The sequence below is a fragment of the Penicillium verrucosum genome, assembly GCF_028828655.1.
Source record: "Penicillium verrucosum strain IBT 35672 chromosome Unknown utg000002l_segment0_segment0, whole genome shotgun sequence".
Classification (NCBI taxonomy): domain Eukaryota; kingdom Fungi; phylum Ascomycota; class Eurotiomycetes; order Eurotiales; family Aspergillaceae; genus Penicillium; species Penicillium verrucosum.
The window spans coordinates 744,328-767,297 of NW_026643211.1; the positions used below are offsets into that span (position 1 = coordinate 744,328).

Consider the following 22,970-nt stretch of genomic DNA (forward strand, 5'->3'; position numbering starts at 1 on the left):
TATGCGTGGCGATTAGTGGAATATATATAGACACGGATGCTACGTGTATATAAAATAGCATTCATTTGGTTTAGACAAATACTTATAAAACAACGCCTGCCAGGCCTCAAATGATGTGATTTTGTATACGTCCAGATTTGCTCCTAATCAAGGAGAACGTTAACCTTCTCCGCGGATTGGGCTCTAATTGCAGTTACCAGGGCACTGTACACGCCTGGGATATGATACCATGATGTCGTATAGTTGGGACTGTAAATGTAACGTATTTGTATGCAGATTACATATCCTATCTTGATGGTGGATCGTGGATACATTGCGGAATATGCAGGCAAGAATGATGATGCAGAAGGGAAGGAGGCTAGATCGGAGCAGGGCGAATCGTTGGAGTCAGTTGGTAAAATACTGAGCAGTAGGCTGTCCGAGAGCTCGCCCTTCTCCCTTTTCAATTTGATATGCAGCAAGGGTCACCTCGAGACAAACCTTCGTTTTATCTACTTGCTAACACCGAATCTTCCGGAAATGCTTACTATCCCTATATCATAACGAGGAATTCGAAATGCCCTTTTCGAATTTTTAATTTTGCTATGTACAATGTAATGTGTCCTTCTCGTTCGAACACCATTTGAATAATGTCTCTCAAAGCTTAGACTTCATGTTTACATGAATAGCCTTGGTATTTGAGTAAGCAGCAAGACCAGCCTCTCCAAGTTCCCGACCAATACCGGATTGCTTCACACCACCGAATGGAATGCGCCAATCGCTATCATTACTAGAGTTGATCCAGACCATACCAGCCTCGATCTTCTTAGCCACGCGATGGGCACGAGTCAAATTTGTCGTGAACAGAGCACTTCCAAGGCCATAAGTCGAGTCATTAGCCATCTCAATAGCATCCTTCTCCTCGCTAAATCGGGCAATCACCACGAAAGGACCGAAGACCTCCTCTTGGTAGATACGCATCTTGGGCGTAACATCAGTGAAAACAGTAGGTTCAACGAAGAAACCCTTGCCATCACCAACCCCAGTGAAAGGCTTACCACCAGCAATCAGAGTGGCCTTCTCAGACTTGCCAACATCAATATAAGACATAATGCGGTCATACTGAGCCTGGGTCACTTGCGGGCCCTGGAAGGTGGATTCCTCGAACGGATCACCGACCTTAGAGACATTCTTCACCTGAGCTTTGAATGACTCCAAGAAACGGTCATAGATCTGGTCCTGTACCAGAATGCGGGATGTGGCCGTGCAGATCTGGCCCTGATTGTACATGATCCCGATATGCGCCCACTCAACGGCCTGTTCGAGATCCGCATCGTTGAACACAATAAGCGGGCTCTTTCCACCCGTCTCCAGGGTGATATTCTTCAAGTTCACGCTGGCCATCTTCATAATCTGCTTGGCTGTCGCCGTGCTGCCTGTGAAGGCGATCTTGTCCACGTCCATATGGGAGGCGAGTGCGGCTCCGGCGATGGCACCGTGTCCGTTCACAATATTCACCACACCGGGAGGGAAGCCTGCTTCCACGATCAGGTTGGCAAGGAAGAGGATCGAAAGAGGGGTTTGCTCCGCTGGCTTGAGAACGACTGTGTTTCCGCAGGCGAGGGCGGGGCCGAGCTTCCAGGCGGCCATGGCGAGGGGGAAATTCCAGCTTTAGTGTCATAGTTAGCAATCGATTTCGGCGACGCTTGATCGGAGGTCTTTGTGACTTACGGGATAATTTGGCCGCAGACACCAACGGGCTCCCGCACAGTGTAGGCAAACTTGTCCGGGGTTGTATCGATGACCTGGCCGAACACCTTATCGGCATATCCGCCGTAGTAACGGATTGTCTCGGCGGTCTCGGTGAGGTCGTCATTGAAGGAAACGGAATACGGCTTTCCATTGTCGATTGTTTCGATAGTGGCGAGCGTAGCGCGGTTGTCCTCAATGAGCTGGGCCAGACGGTTCATCAGCTTGCCGCGGTCAACACCAGGCAGGTCGCGCCAGGATGGGTTATTCAAAGCAGCGCGAGCTGCTTTGACGGCCTTGTCGACATCGTCGGCGGAAGCTGCGTGGATTGATGTGATTTCCTTTGCGGTTCTATTTTGAACACCAGTTAGCTATGACCTTAAGACATGGAACCTTGGTCTTAAGGTTCTCACGTACGTGGGGTTGATGCTGGCAATCTTCTCGCCAGTCGAACACTTGACCCATTGGTTATTGATGAACAAGCCGGTGGGCTGGGCCCAAGTGTGGCCGTTGGGGGCAGTGAGCTGAACGTATAAATTGGCCATGGTTGTATGTGCTTTGTATTATGTGTCTCCTCTGAATAAGAGAAGATAGTGAAGCTATATGAAATGAAATTGTAACTAGTTCTTAAACCTGAGCTCAGCTATGGAAATTAGGAAATTACGATGAGTCCTTCGGCTGGACATGCCATTCTAGGCAGCTTATCGGATACATCATGGGCCAGGGATCGACCCCACACGACAGAGATCAACCTCCAGGTTTTTGACGCTAAAAACGGGAGGAAGTTGAAGTAGACTGTGGTGGATTGACTTGACACAGGCCGAAATCGCCGTTGATAAGCCGAGCCGCTAACCCAAAACAGGCAAGTCCAGCCACAGTCTGTCTCATCGCTTGGGGTAATTAATGGGATCTGAGATGAACTGCTCTTCTGTTCTAATGTGTAATTCTAATATCTCTCATTTTGCCTACACATTAAAGGTGACAAGTTCATAATAAAACTGCATTGATGGATGAACTATCCAGGGACTCCAGGGCTATGGAGGCTTACATAACATCCATGGTGCCCATGTGGAAATAAGCTTGATTTAACGTCTTGGCATCCCCAACCCTGCACAGCCGCAGTTTCCCCTCATTCGTCTATCGGATCAGATATTGTCAAATTAGGGCAGGGCTAGCATCGATGTAAGGTCTTTCCTACAAGACTTGCCTTATTAGGCAGACCACTAGCAGATGACTGTGGCCAACACAGCTTTCGGAGCCGTCGTAATGCAATTGGCTGGATAATTTCGATGGCAAACGCTTTACGCAAAAGATATTATGACATAAAATCAAATCCTCAGGCATATGCTGTGTAAAGACACATTTTCTCCAGTCTTTATCCCAAATTGAGCAACGGTGTGAGAATCCACTTTCGGGAACATTCGCTCACTTTGTCCGAGTTGCTTATATCGTAGTTCCAGATCCTGATTACCCGAATGGGAAGGTACATGCGTGGAGATTCGATTAAATAGTTAACGTCCATTAGCTATATAAGGTGTATCGTAGCTTTGGGATGAAGATTCTGGTTTTCTACAACTTCACAACTCTCTCTCTTTCCCTTTGATACCCCTTACACACCTTCACCATGGCGTCTGCCCCTGATACCGAGTCAATTCCTGGCTACACAATCTTCCGTGAGGGGGATTATGAAAGTGTTGCTGCCGCAGCCATGTTGCCGCAAGGCACACCCCATCCGTTAGGTATGAAATTCCTCTAAACAAACTCCAAGAGTACTACTAACTCTAAACCCTAGATCAACTTTCTATCAAGGAAATTCCCGAGGCGGCAAAGATCATCCGGGATTACGCCAACCCCAAGTCTATCAAGTTCAACTGCCTCACACTCCGTGAACCCCGCAAAGCGGAATACCGGGCATTCCGTGCTGGCGCCGTCCCAGCTCCTGCCCGTCGTGCCTTCGCCATTGTCATTATCCGCGAAACCAACAAAATCGCAGAGGTGGTGGCCAATCTCGCCACCGGCAAGGTTGAGGAATGGAAGGACGTTCACGACGTGATGCCCACCCTGACCCTGGAGGATCTTGATGTGATGGAGCGTGTTGCCCGCAAGGACGCCCGCGTCATCCGTGCCTGCAAAGATATTGGAATCACCGACATGAGCAAAGTCTTCTTGGACGCATGGGCTATCGGCATCGACGAACGCTGGGGATACGACCACCGCCTCCAGCAGGGTCTGGCTTACTACCGCAACTCTGAGTTCGATAACCAATACGCCCACCCTCTGGATTTCAGTGTTGTCGCCGACACCGACACGGAAGAGGTTCTCAGCGTCGACATTCGTTACGTTAACGGCGAGCGGACTGCTGCCCCTCTCAAGGAACACAACTACCTCCCCGAATTCATTGGAGACAAGTACAAGCACGATCGCCTCAAGCCCATCGATATTACCCAACCTGAGGGTGTCTCTTTCAAGGTCCGCGGCAATGAGCTCACCTGGGCCAACTACAAAATGCACATTGGCTTCAACTACCGTGAAGGTATTGTCATTTCCGATGTGCGGGCCCACGACATGTACGAAGATCGCGAGCGCACTCTCTTCAACCGTATCTCCCTCGTTGAGATGGTTGTTCCCTACGGCTGCCCCGAGAAGCCCCATCACAAGAAACATGCCTTCGATGTCGGCGAATACGGCACTGGTCTAATGACCAACTCTCTGAAGCTGGGTTGTGATTGCAAGGGTGCCATTCACTATATGGATGGCGTCATGTCTACTTCCAAGGGCGAGGCAGCCGTCATCAAGAACGCCATCTGCATTCACGAGGAAGACAACGGTCTCCTCTATAAACACACCGACTACCGTGATGGCACAGTGATCTCCGCCCGCGACCGCAAGCTCATCGTCTCCCAAATTATCACCGCCGCCAACTACGAATACGGCTTCTACCACACCTTCACCCTAGATGGAACCTACAAGCTGGAGATTAAGCTGACTGGTATGCTGAACACCTACTGCATGCACCCAACCGAAACCGCTGCTCCCTTCGGCACTGAAGTCGCCCCTTCTATCAATGCCCACAACCACCAGCACCTGTTCTCTCTCCGTATCGACCCTGAAATCGACGGCCAAAACAACTCCATTGTTCAAAATGATGCCGTGTCCGCCGAAGCCGCCGTCGGCTCCCCAGAGAACCCCTACGGCAACGGATTCTACAGCAAGAAAACTCCCCTCCGCACCTCCCTCGAGGGCGCGGCAGACTACTGCTACGAAACCAACCGGTCATGGGACATCATCAACCCGAACCGCATGAACGCCATCGCCAAAAAGCCCGTCGCCTACAAGATCCTCAACAACAACTGCCCCCCAATGCTCGCCAAGCCCGGCAGCACCGTCTGGAAGCGTGCCGCTTTTGCCCGCAAGCCCCTCTGGGTTACTCCGTACAAGGACTACGAGCTCTTCCCGGCTGGTGACTTCGTCTGCCAATCTGATGGCTCGGAGGGACACCCTTATAACCCAACCATTGCCGACTGGGCGCAGCGCGATGAGAGTATCGAGAACACCGATATCGTCTGCTACTTGCAGTTCGGTCTGACACATTTCCCGCGTACCGAGGATTTCCCCATCATGCCTGCTGAGCCAGTTAGCATTATGCTGCGTGCCTCAAATTTCTTTGAGAAGAACCCTGGTCTCTGGGTGCCTCCTTCGGCTATTTGTGTTGATAGCCAGTCGAAGAACGCGTTCCCTTCTTCCTGCTGCGCCCCGAGTAAATCGCGCATGTGAGTGGTGAGGAAACGACGGCATTGATTTATGGCATGGCGTTTGAAATGGGGGGATTCTCTTGACTTTATTGTGCACATGAACATACTAAATAACCAGTATATAGTCTCACCATCTTTGTTTATATCAGATTGATTTTGATCAACTTCTCCTTTGACTCTGGAGTCCTAGTGTAATGTATTCTTTTGAAAGCCTCACACGACTTTTAATTATTTAACATAAAATTACGGGTTCAGCGTAAAATATCACTCGGCATCATGTATGATAACCCACTAACTATGCGATTCTTATATGCCAAGAATCTTGAACTTCCACGGAATGGTAGTTAGTGCCATTGATCCAGTTTGACAGCTGCATCATGTCATATCGCAAGAAAACATTTCAATTCCGGCGGCTTTCAGTCAATGGAATCTGATGGAATCTAGCATTTATTGAATCAATTCATAATTAATCTTATTCTGATCTGCTACATACTGTTCTCACCGTATTATTCATGGGATCTTTCATTGATGCAAGAACCCGTTCACGACCTAAGGCCGCCATTAGTTAGTTGTCCACACATAGTCCATACATATGTTCTTGATGCTGGCACAAACCTATCACCGCACTTGACCTCCAGATCAGCGAGGTTGGTTTCAGTTCAGTACTCGGTATGTCTTGGATATAGACTGGGCCCTGGGCGGTATCTGCATCCAGGTATCAGGTACTGTTTTTAACACTCAGCAATTCTGGATCAGTCCAAGTGTGAAGAACTCAGCTTAGTACAACATAATACACTGACGGGCACCATACCATTGCTTGTGGTTAAAACCTCGCCGATAATCGCCCAGGGGCCAGTTCAATTCAATTCAATTCAATAGACTGTAGACATACTCTTAGACTCATCCATGTAAGACCTATATGGCGAAAACATGGCATCTAACCTTCATTTCATCTATGCATATATATATGTGCTCATAAACTCTATCAAACAAGAAATGTCCACAGTCACTTCATCCCAAGCTCAAATAATATTCTTCAGTTCCTGTCCGGCAAGAAGCCGTCTGAGGTTATACGCAATGAGCGCCTCAGCCCCACGGGGACGTCCACCAGCAGCATGAGGCGAGAGAATAAGGTTAGGCGCGGCATAAAACTTTGACTCCTTGGGCAGGGGCTCAGCGGAGAAAACATCCAACGCCGCACCACCAATGCTACCCTTCTCAAGCGCGTCAAGCAGCGCATCCTCATCAACAGAAGTGCCCCGGCCAACATTCACAACCCAAGCGTGATTCGGCAGCAACGCCAAGCGCTCAGCACTAAGCGCGCCGTTAGTACTCGCCGAACCCGGCAGAATCATAACAAGGGCATCGGTCTTAGGCAGAATCTCTTGCAAGCGATCCTCTGCAACAACCTCAAACCCATTACGCACACCCGTACTTCGCGCAACACCAGTAACATTAGCGCCGAGTGCGGTCAGCACGGGGGCAAGGTTCTTGGCAATATTTCCGAATCCCCAGATGGTAATATTGGCACCATTGAGGGTACGGAAAGTGCCAGGGGCGCGGTCGGGCTGGGGGCCGCCCAGATGGCCGGGCCACTCGCCGCGGGACTGGTAATCGCGCATCTCATAGAAGCGACGGGCGGCATTGAGTAGCAGGCCAAGGGTGTGTTCAGCGACTGTTTCGTCGTGTAGGCCAGAGCCGGTTGTGATGGCGATGCGGGAGGCATCGAAGCCCGCGCCGAGGACGTCATTTGGACCGGCTGCTAGCGACTGGATCCAGCGAAGGTTCTTCATGCGGGACGCTGCGTCGCGGAGGTTTGTGGCTTTGTTGCTCCATGTTACGAGGAACTCGGCGTCGATTAGGGGTTCGGGAATTGGGAGTGTGACATCGTAGGGGTGTAATTCGACGGAGAAGCCTTCCAGGGACTTGGTGTCGATGTGGAGGGAGGTTGGGTAGAGGAGTTTCATTGTGAGGGCCCGTTGGAGGTGATTTGATAGAGTCTTGAGGCGTTGGCTGGGTGACATTAAGGGGGGACGGCCAAGGTTCTTATGCGAGAGGAGAGGAGTTGCAACGCGGGGTCGGTGGATGTCCGCCGAGACCGGGGTAACTCCGGGAAAGCACGGATGCCGACCTGGGTTGATCAATGAAAACTACCTAGTTAACTATGTACAGTAAAACTATTTATAACGATATATTCTACTCCGTAGACACGATAGAAATATCAGGTATTCGTTAAATCGAGGTGCTGTATATTAAATATATATTTCTGGTTTACATAAAAATGTAGGCCCTAAAAAAGCTCTTATTATTGCTGCTTCTGCCCTCCTATTTTCCTTGCTTCATTCAACCTCTCATGTCTATGTAGAGCAGTAATTAACTTCCTAGGACTAGTGTTTTGAGAGGTCGGTGTCAAGGTGAAGATATCGGTAGAAAGTATCTCCGAAATTGTAGATTGAGAGGTACGATGATTACATATTTCGTAGAACCAATTAACCAGCGAGCTACTTATACGAAGGGAAGTTGTTTTTTTGACGGTACTCTCGTAGGGCGACCTTTTGAAAGGTTAGAATGGATTGGCAAGGCATTTTTATTGGTTGAAATCGGGCTAAAATAGCTGATTAAGCCCTGGATATAACGGTATTTGTATAGGACAAATTATGAATTAGTTAGCGAAGTTCATAGCAAAGAGGTTTTAACGATTTTTGTATGGCAGATCAATTTAGACCCGGAAAAAGTATCGTCATAACGGGGTTTTACTGTATAGGGAGCTGATGCAATCTGAAACCGTAACGACTGCTGGAATATATTTACCTCGAAGGCTTATTACTGTATGACCGCTCACCAAGGACATAGAATTCCTCTTATTAGCGCCTTCCACGCCAAACGATGCGGTTATACATGGCTCGGAAATAGAAAAACGCTTTTCAACAGTGTCTATATCTACACCGTCTTAAATTAGATCACGAGGAATGAAAATTACCATATGACGATCTTCTAGAACCGCGCAACTATGAAGGAAGAAAAACGTAGACTGTTAGGTTCTGGTACTATGTGTACAGATATGTGACCACTAGGAGATATTAGCAAAAGGCTGTATTAACTAGCGTTTAAGGCGGCCTTCAAAGTCAGCGTCGTGAAGAATCACGCGTTGTAAACCATTCCACTCCGTTCCTTGTCTCAGGGAAATGTGGTCATTGAGCAGCGGGCGTCAGCAAATAAATTCTTTTTACAAGATCAAGTAGTTTTAGGGTGCTTAGCTGCATGTAGGGTAGTACATAACCTTCGGAGGTTGGGAGCAATTATATTGCGAGGCAGCCTCGAGTATGTTGGAGACAGGCCAAGACGGGTTGACGGCAACAAGGAACCCTACACGGAACCACAACTTTGGCTCTTGGCGGCATAAGCTACTACTTTGAGTTAGGACCACTTAGGTACCTAACAAGTGCCTGTGGGGCATAAGTATCCACCTGAACATGACAGGCTAGTCCATGGAGGGTAACATACATCGCCAAGTCTACTAGTGATACTGATGAATGCTAGGAGCCCATAGAATTAACTGCGGCACTACCCTACAACACTGCAACAACATCCGACAAAAGACGGCCAGCATTTGACCACCTAATGAGATCCGTCGGAAATCTTTATAGGGAAGCCGAGACCCAAGTAACCACCACACTATACATTTCCTACCATTGGTCTTGATAGCCATTTCGCCTATATTCGCCGACATGTCATTCATCCCTACGACACTGTACTACGCCTCAGCAGCTATTAATGCGGTTTCGATCCCAGGTCATATACTCTTTGGGATCAAGGAGGTCGACCCTGCTGTTGCTTCCATCCCCGATAATGAGGAGCATGTCCTTGGAAAAGCGACAGCAACCACCGCTTGGGACATGGTGAATGCTCTGCTGGCCGCTTCAGGTAAGCCTCATCTTGCTCCCCGAACGAAGACGAATTTCCGCTAAGATTGTATCAGCACTGCTCAACATTCAATGGTCGCGCGTCGGAGTTCGAACTTTGGAAGAGAAAGCCATCATCTGGACCACCGTGTTGGCGGGTACTTTGACCGGCTGGAGATACTTCAGGGTCCGGTCTTATGCTGGACTTGGTTGCCTGTGGGTTGCACCTTGGCTCACTGCTGGAGCCATGATGCATCAGAATCTGGGATTGGCGTGATCGGGTGTTGTTTTGCACTTGGGAAAAGTATGTATTACTGACCTGGTGGTCTTTAAAGGAATCAGCCTACCGCTGTTTTATATTCAACAAAACCCTAGTGTTTCAAATTTAATCAAGGTAACAACTTGGATCCTGGAAGTACATTTTGAAGTATAATAACCCTTTTGATCCATCTCAACTGGATGGTTCAAAGTATGGTGCTTTTCGGTCATCAGAATTATACTGTACCGTTTACCGGTGACGTCGTAATACAAATTGTTGAGATAATGGAACAAAATTTCTGTACATAAGTATGGGACATTGTTCTGGCTTGGAAGTACGCCTGAAAGCACTATAGTTACATTTCAAATCCCCACTCTTCGCTTTTATACTCTCCCACGATTGTATAATAACTATCTACAGTACCTTGACAGACTTTCCTGGGCTAAGCCAACGAACTTTGTCCATAATGGACTCCTCTTCAAAGACCTTGATCAAATCCTCCCCAAATTGAGTGAAGTGCCCCCAGGACTCGTAGTGCATTGGCACAAGGTAGTCAGCCTTGATAGTGCGGAAGAGATGAGCAGCTTGCTTGCCATCCATAGTGATCTGCAATGGACCATCAGGAAGACCAGCGAACGCGGAGCCAAGGTTCATCACGGCACAAACAACGTGGAATTTCTCAGGGATTTTGGCAAGCTCATCAATGTAAACCGTGTCACCGGTGAAGTATATAGCATTGGGCTTGCCATCCGCTGCAACACCAAACTCCTCGGAAGTGATGATGAAGCCGGTGCACTCGCCACCGGGCAGATGTTGGCATGGAGTTGCAGTGATTTCGAATTGCTTGCCACCAAGTGCAACGGGGACGGTTTGCCAGGGCTCCATGCCACGAACGGCAGGGCGGGGGGGCAAGATTGTTTGCACCGTCCATGGTGGTGAATACATGTCGACCGTCCAAGAGACGGCGGCCCAGCTCATCCAGATTATCTGGATGATCTTCGTGGCTGAGGAGGATGGCATCGATTGCGGGTAAGTTTTCAAGGGCAAGAGCAGGTGTCTCAGTGTTCTTGAGCATGTTCCCGCCGCCCATGTCCCATGTTGTTCCAGCAGGGGAGAAGAAGGGATCGGTCAGGAAATTGATGCCATCGATTTCGAAGATAGCAGTAGCAGTACCAATGTGCGTGACACTGAAAGAACTCTTGAAGGTGGAGGGCGACATCTTGGGGATAAATGCTGCGATGCTTGGGTTTAGCAAGAACCGAGAACGAATGCAGTGAAAGAAAAATAGAATTAACAAGCTTCTTCCAAGGTCTTTTTAAACCTGTCAAAGATGTGTTCACCTGCTTTCCCTAATGATGACAAACCAGAGAAACGAAGTCGATAACGCGATGGATCGTTCGTTCCGGTGGGATCTTGCCCTAACAGTTTATTTCCTCTTTGGGTAAGTAAACCCGCCAAGACATATGACGTCACTCGCGCCTCACCGGATCCGGAAGCTTATACAAATATCTTTAATATCATATAAGAAATGGAAAACGAGCATTGGGATTATCGAGGCCCATAAGTTTGGATTTACAGCCGGAGGTGTCGGGATTAATTTGGTCCAACTGCCGAGACCAACTACGTGCTTTGTAGGATTTTCAAATGGAGAGATCAATACATTCGATTCAATCTTTTTCAATACTCTGCTCCCACCCACCCGCCAGGTAACTTGCCCAACGTAGTAGACAGGCCCCAAGGCGGAACAGGCGATTGATGGTATCGTACATCGAGCAAAACAAGTGCTAATTAGTGCTAATTTGAAACCAAGCAACAGGCTTAGAAGACGTTTGCCTCAATCAACCAGCCCGAAACCACAAATTATACGTCCGACTTGATCGGATCAATCGACGTCCTAGCTTCGGGGAATTCAATTTCCGCATTCACCACGACCTGCATAAAGCGCTTCTGGCCCCTGACGAACCAGTAGATTGCAGATAACAACGCGAATGCGCCGGTAGTCGCAATGGCGTAGTCTACCAGATAAGAGAACCATCCGTCAGTCAAGTTTTTGAGATTCCCTCGGAAATGGAAATTCTTACTCATTGTCGAACCCGTTACAGAATGGGTAGGTGGGAACATGAACAGCACGGTGGTAAATGAAATATACGCTATTGCCACCTATCTCAGGATTAGTCATGGGTAAGGGGCCAGAGGGAGAGATGAATAGAAAGGTAGGATATACAAGGTTCACAATCCATCCAATGGAAGGGTAAAGGCTCCATGGGCGCGCAGGAAGCAATTTGCGGCCCCGTATACAATGGATCAAAATCGGAAGGCAATAGGATATGTCAAAGCATATGACCGTCGCAGAGCTCAGTGCATTGAATGCGCTAGATTGGTGATTTGATGGGTTAGCCGTTGGACAAAATCAATATGGTGTTCTTAGATAATGGCTCAAGTAGTAGACTGTACCTTGAAGAGCCGAGGAAGATACACCCGCAGCAGATTACTGCAGCTGTATGGAGAGCCAGGGCATGCACAGGCGTTTTGAGCCTGGCATGAACAGTAGTCCAAATGGGGGAGAATGGTAGCCCAGAGTCTCTGCATGCTCCATTAGTACCAGTATATTTCGCAAGAATATGGTAGGTTTAATTTTCCAATGATTTGTCTGGAGATTTGTCCGTACCTAGCGAGAGCGTAGATCATCCGACTAGACGTTGTTGTTATGGCTACCACACCTAGCAAAAGGCACCCAATAGGGAATCTGGAGGATTCCAGTAGCCGTCAGACATAGTGACGTGATATCGCGGGAGGAATACACACAGTAGCAAGCAAATGGACCCCACTTTACTGTTGGTTGCATCAAAAAAGATCTGTAGTAGAGGCCCTGCACTAGAGGTGATAATAGTGTCAATATCACGAGAAACAAATAGAAGAGCGATAATTAATATTAGGCTGGTGGCGAGCCCAATTGCTACACACGCGACCATGATTAACGGTCCATCCACGGTCGGCTTGGGGATTTCTAGTCAAAGAATGAACGATGTTAGGTAAGGAAGGCCGTAGCATGGAATGCGGAAGGGTCTTTACCCTCGATCATGTGTGCAACGGCATCCTGGTCCCAACTATTTAGTGGGGAATATCAAATATTGATGGGCGCGGATACTCACAACTCCTACAAGGCACAGTCCACCTTGGAGCAGCTGAGGGCTGTGGATCAGTCTCCAAGTTCAATTATAGGGGAAGGATGCTGGACTTACGCCCAAAAGCCAAGCCAAGCCATCGGGCCCTGTTTGCCAATAATTACTATACTGAAACGAGAGGGAAGGTGACGATCGAACAGAAGCAGAGAGGGCTTACATCCAGTCTCATTGATGAAATTAGTAAACACAAAGCTGAAGGATCCGTCAGACTGACTCGCGATATGGAAATAGTATAACCAAGAGACACAAGACTTGTAGTAGGAGCGACGTACCTCGCAGGTTTGTAATTTGGTGACGCGCATGTCAAGACAGTAATGAAAATGACGGAGAAGCCACAGAGGGACCAGATCACTAGATGTTCATCGTTTTAGTCATGCGTGTAGAAGCCCGATTGTCGCCTGGACGGAAAGACCTTACAGGCTGCTCTGTTCAGCGCGGATAAAATGCTGTTCCAGCATGCGTTGACCAAAAATGCTATCATGTTAAAGCCTACATAGATCAGAAACACATGCCATCTTTGCAAGTTAAAGTCCTAGTAAGTAAGATTAGGGATAGATCTGAACCCATATCAAGTGGAGATGGTAAAGGTTTGGGGACGGAAGAAAAGGGAATGCTGGAGGGTGTATTACCGGATGACCTAGGACTACAGTGCCAAAGACCAGTTGGCTCCCAAAAAGTGACGCCGTCGCGCATAAACAGATCTGTAGATTCCTGATTAGTCTTGGTAGTACAGGCGTGGCACCGTGGTATGCTAGGGATCCTACATACCCACGCGGCGATATTCGCCCATGCTGTAAACCATGAGAGCACCCGCTTATAGTCATCCCAGGAAACTGGCGCTTCGGTCAGCAAGACATTCATCGAGCAGAGATCACTAGTATCACGTACCGGCTGTATAAGAGTGACACGGAAAATCTGTCAGTACATTCCCAATCCATTTAATTGTAGATCACCTGCAAGGAAATCTTACCAGCTACCCAACGATATTGTCCCGCGGCACTGTTCAATTCTGAATATCAGCATCGCCCAAATAGCTTCCCTAATTCTTTTTCTACTACCATGGAGTGGATTGTTGACGAAATAAGAAATGGGACGTGGAGAGACACACGTAGGATATGCGGATACAAATTCTGCTAGGGAGGCCGCGATACAAAGTGTACAGAAACCCGACGTCAAGAGACCTAGTTCGCAGATTCAGTCAGCATTAGTAGATCCTTGTAACCAGGATTAGGAGGCTTCGTACCCCAGATGATACTTGTGGGACCTCCAGATGTGAGGCTCAAAGGCAAAGCCGAAGCAAAAGCGGTCCATGACTGGCATTTGAATGGGCGTTGATCAGCAACTACTAATCGCCTCGAGGAAACCATTCCATTGCCTACTGACTCACGTTCAAGGTAATGAATGCCAAGCCAAGGAGGGACCTATCAGAGCAAAAGATGCGTTAGTATACGCTCCAGCGAAAGCTTTCCGGGGAATAGGAGGTCACTCACATTCGAGAGAAGTTCTTTGCCAGTTGGGGTGGGCTCGACGACCCTGTCTCGGATGGACTGAAGGACATGGTCACTCTGACAAGTCCAAAGGTCAGGGAAGAGAATGCGGGAATGTGAAAATCACAAGAGTGGTGGTTTTGCAAAAAGAGGACTTTTGATGTTGAAGAAAATGTCTGTCAGACTCGGAGGTGAAACATCCAGGGAGCTCACTTTATGAACCAAACGACAGGTATCACCCAGTCTGAGCGTATTTGGGGAAAGAGTGGCTTCAGAAGACCACAGAAAAGAATTTAAATTCTCGTGGCCGGTAGGCATATCAGTAGAGGCAGTCTTCAAGAGTCAGCTTTCTCCGAAGTCTCACTCGAACAGCCGAGTCAAATCCCGAAGGATCAAATCCGTCCATTCTCCATTTCCCATTTCGGATCAAATTGTCTAGTCCAGAGGGATTGTCTCGAACCAACCAATCTGCTTCAGACCCGCGCTTATCTACCCATATTTCGTACATCATCGGGTGGCTACTCCGGCTTAGTAGCCTATTATTGGATTAGCCCACACCCTGCCCAGTTTTCTACAAGTAAAATCTGGGGCATAGTCTTTCCCCGCAAATTAAATCCTGGGGAATATGGGGAGCAACACTCCAGGTGCCCCGTCACGTAGAGTGGTGACTAGTTAAATAGTATCAGTCACAGTAGGTTAGCGTTTATTCTGAATACCTAGCCTATGCTACTAGAACGCAACCTCACTAGTGTCTAGTGGCCTCTCGTTAAAGTGTATAAATATTGTCATAACCTAGCCTATGGCCACAGAATCATGGTGTAGCCTCGAGCAATAGTTAGGAATAAAAGATGAACGTCCGTGTGTTATCCCCCTTGTCCTTCCTAAGAAAAGAATAGCCGAAAAGGGGGCATACTACATGTTGAGCTCACATAACATAACTATTGAGTTCACATTACATGTTGACTCATGATTAACAGAGTAAGAATCGACAGCCCTGTGCCTCCATCGCGCGAGGTATGCAATATGGACCACGTTCCTGTAAATCTCGGCGCGACCAAATCAGCTGAAGAAGTTGCTCGGTCTGCCGATGATTGCCAAATCGGTATTTTTGAACAACAGCACGTAAGTACTGTAGGAAAAACGCCTGGTCCGTGCTAGACTTAACACACGGTGCCACGGTCGCCAGTGGCCAAGCTAGCACTGTGGTTGTGTTGGACTCGACCGGAATCATCCTAAGGAGACTAATGAGATTTGTCAAGAGTTCATTCATCATCGTATTGTCAGACGTTTCTGGGTCCGCCTGCAAAAGGAGGACCAAGAGAGCTGTTTGATAAACGCGCGCTATCATCGCATTTTCCTCGTCGGCACGTTCTGGCATCCAAGACTGGACGTAGTCGTAAAGACCGAGACGTTCCTGAAGACATTCAACTGAGGGGCCAGCTTCATCAGTGAACTCGTCATACAAACGACGTGACACCACCGTTGCTTTCGATATAGTACGAAACATCTCCGGGGCACATCCACATAAGACGCCGGTTGCAGGGACGCTGTTGTCCAGTAAGATTTGAAATGCGAAGTCGATATCCTCTTCAATCGGATCTGAATGCTCAACCAAGCTAGTGGGGAGCAGCGACAGAGTGTAAAGGTAAAACTCTGCTAGGAAGCCTAGCAATTGAGGATTTTGGCAGTGGGCCAAAGTTCCTGACACTAATTCTCGACATGCCCTAAGATGACGGAAAGCATTGCCATCGGAGTCTGCGTTACTGACCTAGAGGGATGAGAGACCAGGAAACACTGGTGAGTAGCTTGACCAACGAATTCCAAAATGGCGCATCCTGCTTACCTCTAAGGACAGCAGTAGAAGCACCGTCGCGACCAATTCAGTCCCCCGGTTAACTTGGTCATCAACATAGAGCGTGAGCTTGTGCTTCAAGCTGCGAATCGCCTGCGCGTAATGCTCCCATGTGGTGGTGGCTAAGGCATCGGAATGCTGCTGTTCATAGATCACTCCGCTAAAGGCAAGCATGGCTTGAAAGACGATGTCACTAGTAGCGGCCATTGGCATCAGGATATGCACGAAGGGGTTTCCTTTCCCGTCTTTTATTGACAGTGTTTGTGCTGCTCGAGCGTAGAAAAATGAGTAGAGAAAATTTGTCTTCGGGTGGGAGAGTTGTGGGTTTATAGCATTTGGCGCCGCAAACAACGCCATGTCTGGAACCATGCCCTTTGGAGCTGATTGATGGAGTACCAGCCGCTGGCTCTTAGTCGTCAACCCTTTGCGACCCGAGTTGTAAGGTTTGCTTGTGGGCGACTCGGACCCCCAGGCACAGATAAGGACATTACGCGCACAAGCGACGCAGGTTGGCTTTCTCTCATCGCATTTCTTTCGGCGCATCTTGCAAGGGATGCAGCCCTTGCACTGTTGACGAGGCATGGAGGGGTTTGTCTTGCAGATTAGATTAGATTTTGTCAGAGTTCACGATCGTCTGAGCGTTGAGATAGGTTTGACACGAAATTAAATAAAGCAAATTAATGAAGTGCAGTTGTACGTATGATAGGCATGGTAGGCATGGGCATGGGCAAGAGCGGAGAAAACATTGAAGGGGCGGGTGGCCAATGTTTCAATACAGTTCATGTACAGTACCATCGTACCGTACCCGTACTCCGGTATTGGACTACGGACTACGGACTACTGCATAACTACATATACATATGTACGGAGAACACTCGATAAGTCTTCAGATTCGGCTTAAAGGTTATAACTATTCAACGCCGCTTCTCACCATAGTCATGACGGAGTTAATAATATTGTTTAAAGGCAACTTGAGCAGCAATGACAGCATTGTCAAGATCGATATCATTTCTCCATTGATGATATTGTAGAATTTCTACGGGAAAACATTAGCCTGGTGTTTGTTAAATATGCATTTCGATGATCACAAGGGTAGAGGATTACCGCACGAAAGGGCAAGACCTGTAGACGGCGTGGGAATTGTAGGCGTACATTGAAATTCAAACTAGCCACGGAAGTACCCATCATCGTATAAAAACACCGCGTCGACCGCGAAGAGACTTGAGGATAAGTTAAGAGGGAATTTGAAAAGCTAAGAGGCGAAGGAAGTAAGATCCATGGAGAATGATATTTCCTTGTAACAGCAGGTGTCGAATTCCGGCTGTGAAAGACAGTGACTGCGGGAGGAAAATGGATACCTTCTAACATATAGGGATATATGCCTCATTATTAACAAGACAGACTTCCTGAAACGGCCAGAGATGAGGTTCCCGTGGGCTTATCTTCCCAGTATCATGGACAATGCCAATTGGCTGAGCATGTATCGCTTCAATTCCACTTTTGGGTCAACTGTAGTGCGCCATGTTGATTCGGCACTCGAATTTGCCGACGGCACTCGCTCGCAAACTTCATCTACCTTGCCCATTGCCGAGTTATATCCCCAGCTGTGAATGTTGATATATCAGCCGGGCTCCTCTAAATCGAAATCCATGGTTATCACGGGAAAGCGCGGGGAAGAGCGGGGAGAGGGCCAGCTAAGCGTCATGGCCGATACAGTTGCTTTGAGGCAGCTGGACGAGCGTGGAATCTACGGACAGGTAGGATAGTCGGGGCTACCCCGTTTGTTCCGCATGGAGTCCGTACCTAACTATGTGGTAGGTAGTACAAGGAGATTAGGTCGGAAAGTTACCTAACGCGACCAACCGCAGCTTTGAACCCGCTAGCACTGTGGGGTAAAAACAACATCTGCGGGTTGCCCGCGCTTATCAGACTTTGCCCCGCCGTACCTAACTAGGTATACCTGAATCCCCTACCAAGGTTGTTTCTACCAGTATTCCGGCACTCGGATAAAATGACATACCACTAGGAGGCGCGTGGATTAGGTGGCCGCCGTTGGTTACCGGCAACACATACATGGTGACGAGTTCCGAGGTTGGCTATATAAATTGACTCGGATTGCCCGCTGAAAGCCCCTTCTTCTTTCACTTTTCCATCCACCAAGTCCAATCAGCTCCAATTCCCGTGGAATCTTTCTATCAGTTATCAGAGTACTGTGAAAATCATGGCTCGAGAAATTCCGAGAGAGGGCAAGGTCGTGCGACTGTCCTCGAAGACAAAGGAGCTCCTCGAAATTGATAGCAAGCACTCCGCGGGGGGATTTTTCCACTTCCTGTCTTCATCAAGAGCGGCAAGGGTTCTATATTGAAGGTATGTCCTTCATCCTCCTGCTACCTTCTTTTTTATGGTGTTATTTGTAAGATAACTGGGAACTACTAGGATGCCGATGGCAGGGAAATCATCGACTTCATCTGCATGTTGAGCGCCACCAACCTGGGCCAATGTCACCCTAAATTGCTCGAAGCGGTGACCACCTCTATGCAGACCAGTAAGTACCAGCTTCCTGGTCTATACGCTCCGCTGTGAATGTCCCGCAATTGGACTGCATTGGCTTTGAAGCTAACCACATCAACATTAAGTCACTCTCACCAATATCGCAACAAAAGTGGGCGAATGGGCCGAATTCACGCGGGACATGTGCACACGGTTCGGCTACGACAAAATGGTAGGTATGGTTTCTGGCACGGAAGGTGCCGATGCAGCCGTCAAGTTTTCCCGGAAATGGGGCATTAAAATGAAGGGCATTCCCCCTCGAGACGTCCTCGTCCTTGGTGTTTCGGACAACTACCATGGCGTTGGCTCCGGAATCTGGCCCATCATGAATGACATGGGCCAGTCATCGGGTAAGTATTGCGTGAACTGCTTTCACTTGTTCTCTTGCTTTTGTTCTTTTAATGTCGAAAGTAATTCCGAATCATGTGCAAAACTAACAAGTATGTCAGACTACGGTATCTCCAACGAGAACCTTCGGAATACCAACCCAAAAACTGGGGAGCTCCTGAAGTACGGATGCCTGGAAGACTTTGAGCAAGCCCTTGCTGATCTTCACGGAGGTGTGGCCGCAATAATCATGGAGTGCATCCATGGAAAGAGCCCGTAAGTCTGTGTCTAGCAAATCCCACAGCCGTAGCCAATGCAGGCTATCATGCTTCGTCTCAACAAACTGACATCGGCACAGCTCCTTTGAGGAAGATCTCAACTTTGCGATTGGCGTGCGCCAGCTCTGCAAGAAATACAATATACTCTTCATTGCCGACGAAGTGCGAATGGGCTCAGGCAAAACTGGAAAGTTCCTTTGTTCTGACTGGATGGGCCCGGAGAACAAGCCCGACATGGTTGTTATGGGGAAGTCCATTACCGGCGGGGCTTATCCTGCCTCATACATCTTCGGTCACGACGAGGTGATGAATCTGGTCGGGGGCTATGAATCTGTAGCAACCTTTGGCATGGCACCAGCGGCAATTGCTGCCACTCGTGCGACACTGAATATCATGGACGAGGAGAAACTCGTCGACCGCGCTACCTGGATCGGGCAGGTCTGGAAGAAGGAAACAGCCGACTGGAACATGCCATGGCTTGACTATACCACAAACCGCGGTGCTGATTTGGGCCTCTACCTGAAACGTATTGGTGACCCGCGACACACCACCCGACGACTTAGCATGCTGTGCCTCCACAAGGGCATCCTCACGTACCCAGATGGAGACCGCGTACGAATGGGTGCGGCCCTGAACATTCCAGAGGCGGATCTGCTTCGAGGTATCAGGATCGTGCACGAGGCTCTCCTTGAGCTTGACAGTTATGATGAGATCGAGACAGGGCCTCCAATGAAGGGTGTTGTTCCAGATATGTAAGGAAGATGGGTGTCAGGGAAACGTTGCGGGCTTGGCGTCCACTTAAGGTGGTATATAGCAAAGAATACTTCGTACGTTCTTTCAATGATTCAAGTTAATTGGTCTACTTGAAACATGGTCTCTTCCTTTGGTGAATTCTTTAGCTTATAGTGGTTGGTCAGTCAAACCGGCCAATCTAGTCCATTTTGCTTTCATACTTAAGCTTAGCTCACTAATTCAAGCCTTGCAGACCGTCGTAGCAGCTTTGACTACGGGTATCACTCGCCCCCTTAAGCCCCTAGTAATTTTTACGGGTCAATCGAGCAGAGCAAGATCAGTTATGCTACCCACGGACGGGAGTATTGAAGCTTGGGAGGAAAGAAGGTCTAGGAGCTGGAGCATATTTTATGGGGAAAAAAAACCCCCTGCACTCTTTGACTTATTTGGAAGCGGTGTCTCTTTCCAGAATTTACCCAAGGTCAGTCAAGATTTCCAGTCCATACCTACACGTAACTCCCATACCGTACGAGCCGTGACACTAAATTAACTTTGGTGCATAAAGAATTCCACAGATACCGATAAGCGCGGGATTGAACTTCATTCGTCCAACTCGAATGTGGGGCTGGACGACTAACCGTATTAGGAATCAAAATCCGCCAAGACCTCGGGAGCTTAAGCTGCTGATTCATAACCGCCGAGGACTTCTTGATGAGGTTAATAATCCTCATCCAACGACCAGTCACTCTAGCTCCATCTCCATTCCTTAAATGCTTCTACGCGTAATGTAAAATCATGTGGTCAATACCCCATTATGTCCCCAGAAATGCTTACATGACGTAAAACTGACCAGTTACCTAGGCACCTGTGGCAACGTCTCTCCGGTTGAGTGTTGATCTCTACGATACCATGAAAGTCAAACAAAGATCGGTTTGTCAGACCTGTCGCAATCGGAAATTAGGCGTATGACCCTTCCTTTTCGAGTGATTTACTTCGTGTCAACTTCCGTTAGGAAATCCTCAACTAATGAATACATCAGTGCGATGGAAAACGGCCGGCCTGTAGCCAATGCGTGCTTACCGGAAGGACCTGCGACGGGTACCAAAGCGACTGGACATTTGTTTCACAGGGAACCTCCGGTAAACAGTCGACTGTCAGACCATGTCAGCAGAAGGTGGCGAACATTAAACGGACGGTTGATGCGAACTCCCGCTCCTCTACCGGACGTCGGCCCCAAAACCGCCAACAAGTGGAGCCCGAACTACTCATCCGCGAAGAGTCGCTGTCGCTCATCCGGCCTCATGGACGCCCGTGTATGACCGATGTCGCAGAATTTGTCAGAAACGGCTATCTTCCCGAAATCCTCAATACCTTGAGCGACTCCGCCCACAAAGAATCTCGAATATGTGGCGCCTGGGTTGACGTGCTTCCTCAGCTTCCATGTCTGGCCTCCGATGCTTCGGTACTATCGAAAGCTACACTGGCACTAGCGACCTTAATAAATTCACAAAGAAGAAGTTTATCACGTACATGTGATGTCGAATCCCCGCAGAGCTACTATGATGCTATCCATAAGATGCGCGGACATATCGCTACGAATGGTCTCTCCTTGGAATTGTTACCTGCTATTATGTGTCTTACTTTGGTGGAAGTAAGTGGTCCCTAACTAATTCAGAAGGTCACCCATTGATCTCTCTTAGCTCATGCTGCCGGATTCCGCGTCTGCTCTCAATATGCATATCCACGCCATTAGGATATTGTTCCAAAATTACGGTCCAGGAACTTTTAGTTCAGGATTACTCCATCAACTCTTCTTGGGCTTTCGGCCGGTCATTGTAGGTTTCAGCTAAGCAAATTGTATGATATAAATACTGATATTTTCGGGCTTCTCAGATTGCAGAAGCATTGCGTGATCGGCAACCTACGTTTCTGGCTACTAGCATCTGGATCAACATCCCTTTTTCGATCAATGCGGTAACTCCAACCCAAGAACTTTACAGCGAAATTGCAGCTATACCGTCAATCCTGCAGGAGATTGATATGCTCGGCTGTGTATCCTCGACTGAAAATGTACCTGCTTCGCGAGTATTGATCGGATCCCTTTTTGAGGCTTCAAAACGACTTTGCGCTTGGGAGAACGCCTTAGGTCTCAACATTATTCCTTCAGTCACTTCGTTATCTGACCTTCAACCCACTTCTATCAATATTCCACAGGCATCCCCCACGCCTATATGGTTCCCTAACATCCCGATCGCAAATGGGATGACTCATTGCTGGTCCGTCCGAGTCATATGTTTATTGGAAATTGACAAAATTCTGTCGAGACTGCCGAATTGTACCGGAATACTTGAGGGTTTGTCAGAGGAAATGAATCCGATTAGCATTCGAGCTGAAGGGGACCGTCTGGCCTTTTTGATTTGTTCAAGTATGAGTTACTTGTTTCAAAATGAGATGAAGCTCTTCGGGCCAGCCTTGGCATTGTTTCCCGCGCAGATCGCATATGCGTGGTTTGAGAGACACCGAGGTTGCAATGACAATAGCATAGACTTTATTAAGGGAGTCGTCGCCAAATTAGTCCAAAGAGGCTTACTGTCGGCGCCGCGCCTGGTACTCGGCGAAAGCTCAATTTGAGCCCAAGACTACTATATCATTCTCGGTTAAATAAGTATGTCAGAATCGAACCCTTCTCCCTCCGTTGGGCCAACAAACGTTTTTCACTAGTTGCTTCATCCATGAAAACCTGACGCTACTCAGCTCCAAACTGAACGAAGTGAGATTCGTAATGCATTGGGACCAAAATATCAGATTTGATTTCACGAAACAGTCTATCTGCAGACTAGCCGCCCACAGTGATTTGGATTGGAGGAGCACTAGTGCATGAGCATTGTCCCGATTCATCACAGCCGCCTTGATGTGGT

At 48.3% G+C, this 22,970-nt stretch overlaps 9 protein-coding genes across 9 annotated transcripts; 4 read left to right on the top strand and 5 right to left on the bottom strand.

Annotated features, from left to right (window-relative positions):
* Positions 1 to 636: 636 nt before the first annotated feature.
* Positions 637 to 2,273, bottom strand: N7516_005906 (uncharacterized protein; the record flags this gene model as incomplete). The annotated part of the gene is made up of 3 exons (XM_057218626.1): positions 637 to 1,648; positions 1,711 to 2,079; positions 2,146 to 2,273. The coding sequence occupies 3 exons, from the start codon at positions 2,271 to 2,273 to the stop codon at positions 637 to 639; spliced, it is 1,509 nt and encodes a 502-aa protein (XP_057072717.1).
* Positions 2,274 to 3,352: 1,079 nt separating this feature from the next.
* N7516_005907 (peroxisomal copper amine oxidase) lies at positions 3,353 to 5,502 on the top strand (the record flags this gene model as incomplete). The annotated part of the gene is made up of 2 exons (XM_057218627.1): positions 3,353 to 3,467; positions 3,521 to 5,502. 2 exons carry the CDS (start codon positions 3,353 to 3,355, stop codon positions 5,500 to 5,502), a joined length of 2,097 nt encoding a protein of 698 aa, XP_057072718.1.
* Positions 5,503 to 6,502: 1,000 nt separating this feature from the next.
* Positions 6,503 to 7,504, bottom strand: N7516_005908 (phosphoglycerate dehydrogenase; the record flags this gene model as incomplete). The annotated part of the gene is made up of 1 exon (XM_057218628.1): positions 6,503 to 7,504. One exon carries the CDS (start codon positions 7,502 to 7,504, stop codon positions 6,503 to 6,505), a length of 1,002 nt encoding a protein of 333 aa, XP_057072719.1.
* A 1,704-nt stretch (positions 7,505 to 9,208) lies between these two features.
* N7516_005909 (uncharacterized protein) lies at positions 9,209 to 9,659 on the top strand (the record flags this gene model as incomplete). Its single annotated transcript, XM_057218629.1, has 2 exons — positions 9,209 to 9,404; positions 9,460 to 9,659. 2 exons carry the CDS (start codon positions 9,209 to 9,211, stop codon positions 9,657 to 9,659), a joined length of 396 nt encoding a protein of 131 aa, XP_057072720.1.
* A 396-nt stretch (positions 9,660 to 10,055) lies between these two features.
* Positions 10,056 to 10,860, bottom strand: N7516_005910 (MBL fold metallo-hydrolase; the record flags this gene model as incomplete). The annotated part of the gene is made up of 2 exons (XM_057218630.1): positions 10,056 to 10,520; positions 10,585 to 10,860. 2 exons carry the CDS (start codon positions 10,858 to 10,860, stop codon positions 10,056 to 10,058), a joined length of 741 nt encoding a protein of 246 aa, XP_057072721.1.
* Positions 10,861 to 11,501: 641 nt separating this feature from the next.
* N7516_005911 (putative GABA permease) lies at positions 11,502 to 14,146 on the bottom strand (the record flags this gene model as incomplete). The annotated part of the gene is given in 13 exon segments (XM_057218631.1): positions 11,502 to 11,721; positions 11,735 to 12,013; positions 12,096 to 12,224; positions 12,310 to 12,387; positions 12,447 to 12,648; positions 12,714 to 12,748; positions 12,884 to 12,934; positions 13,099 to 13,177; positions 13,244 to 13,358; positions 13,456 to 13,527; positions 13,595 to 13,717; positions 13,935 to 14,007; positions 14,070 to 14,146. The coding sequence occupies 13 exon segments, from the start codon at positions 14,144 to 14,146 to the stop codon at positions 11,502 to 11,504; spliced, it is 1,533 nt and encodes a 510-aa protein (XP_057072722.1).
* Positions 14,147 to 15,283: 1,137 nt separating this feature from the next.
* N7516_005912 (Zn(II)2Cys6 transcription factor) lies at positions 15,284 to 16,747 on the bottom strand (the record flags this gene model as incomplete). The annotated part of the gene is made up of 2 exons (XM_057218632.1): positions 15,284 to 16,081; positions 16,157 to 16,747. 2 exons carry the CDS (start codon positions 16,745 to 16,747, stop codon positions 15,284 to 15,286), a joined length of 1,389 nt encoding a protein of 462 aa, XP_057072723.1.
* Positions 16,748 to 18,386: 1,639 nt separating this feature from the next.
* N7516_005913 (putative acetylornithine aminotransferase) lies at positions 18,387 to 20,076 on the top strand (the record flags this gene model as incomplete). Its single annotated transcript, XM_057218633.1, has 5 exons — positions 18,387 to 18,518; positions 18,602 to 18,710; positions 18,802 to 19,065; positions 19,165 to 19,318; positions 19,401 to 20,076. 5 exons carry the CDS (start codon positions 18,387 to 18,389, stop codon positions 20,074 to 20,076), a joined length of 1,335 nt encoding a protein of 444 aa, XP_057072724.1.
* Positions 20,077 to 20,961: 885 nt separating this feature from the next.
* N7516_005914 (Zn(II)2Cys6 transcription factor domain-containing protein) lies at positions 20,962 to 22,683 on the top strand (the record flags this gene model as incomplete). Its single annotated transcript, XM_057218634.1, has 4 exons — positions 20,962 to 21,015; positions 21,092 to 21,703; positions 21,753 to 21,887; positions 21,946 to 22,683. The coding sequence occupies 4 exons, from the start codon at positions 20,962 to 20,964 to the stop codon at positions 22,681 to 22,683; spliced, it is 1,539 nt and encodes a 512-aa protein (XP_057072725.1).
* Positions 22,684 to 22,970: the final 287 nt, after the last annotated feature.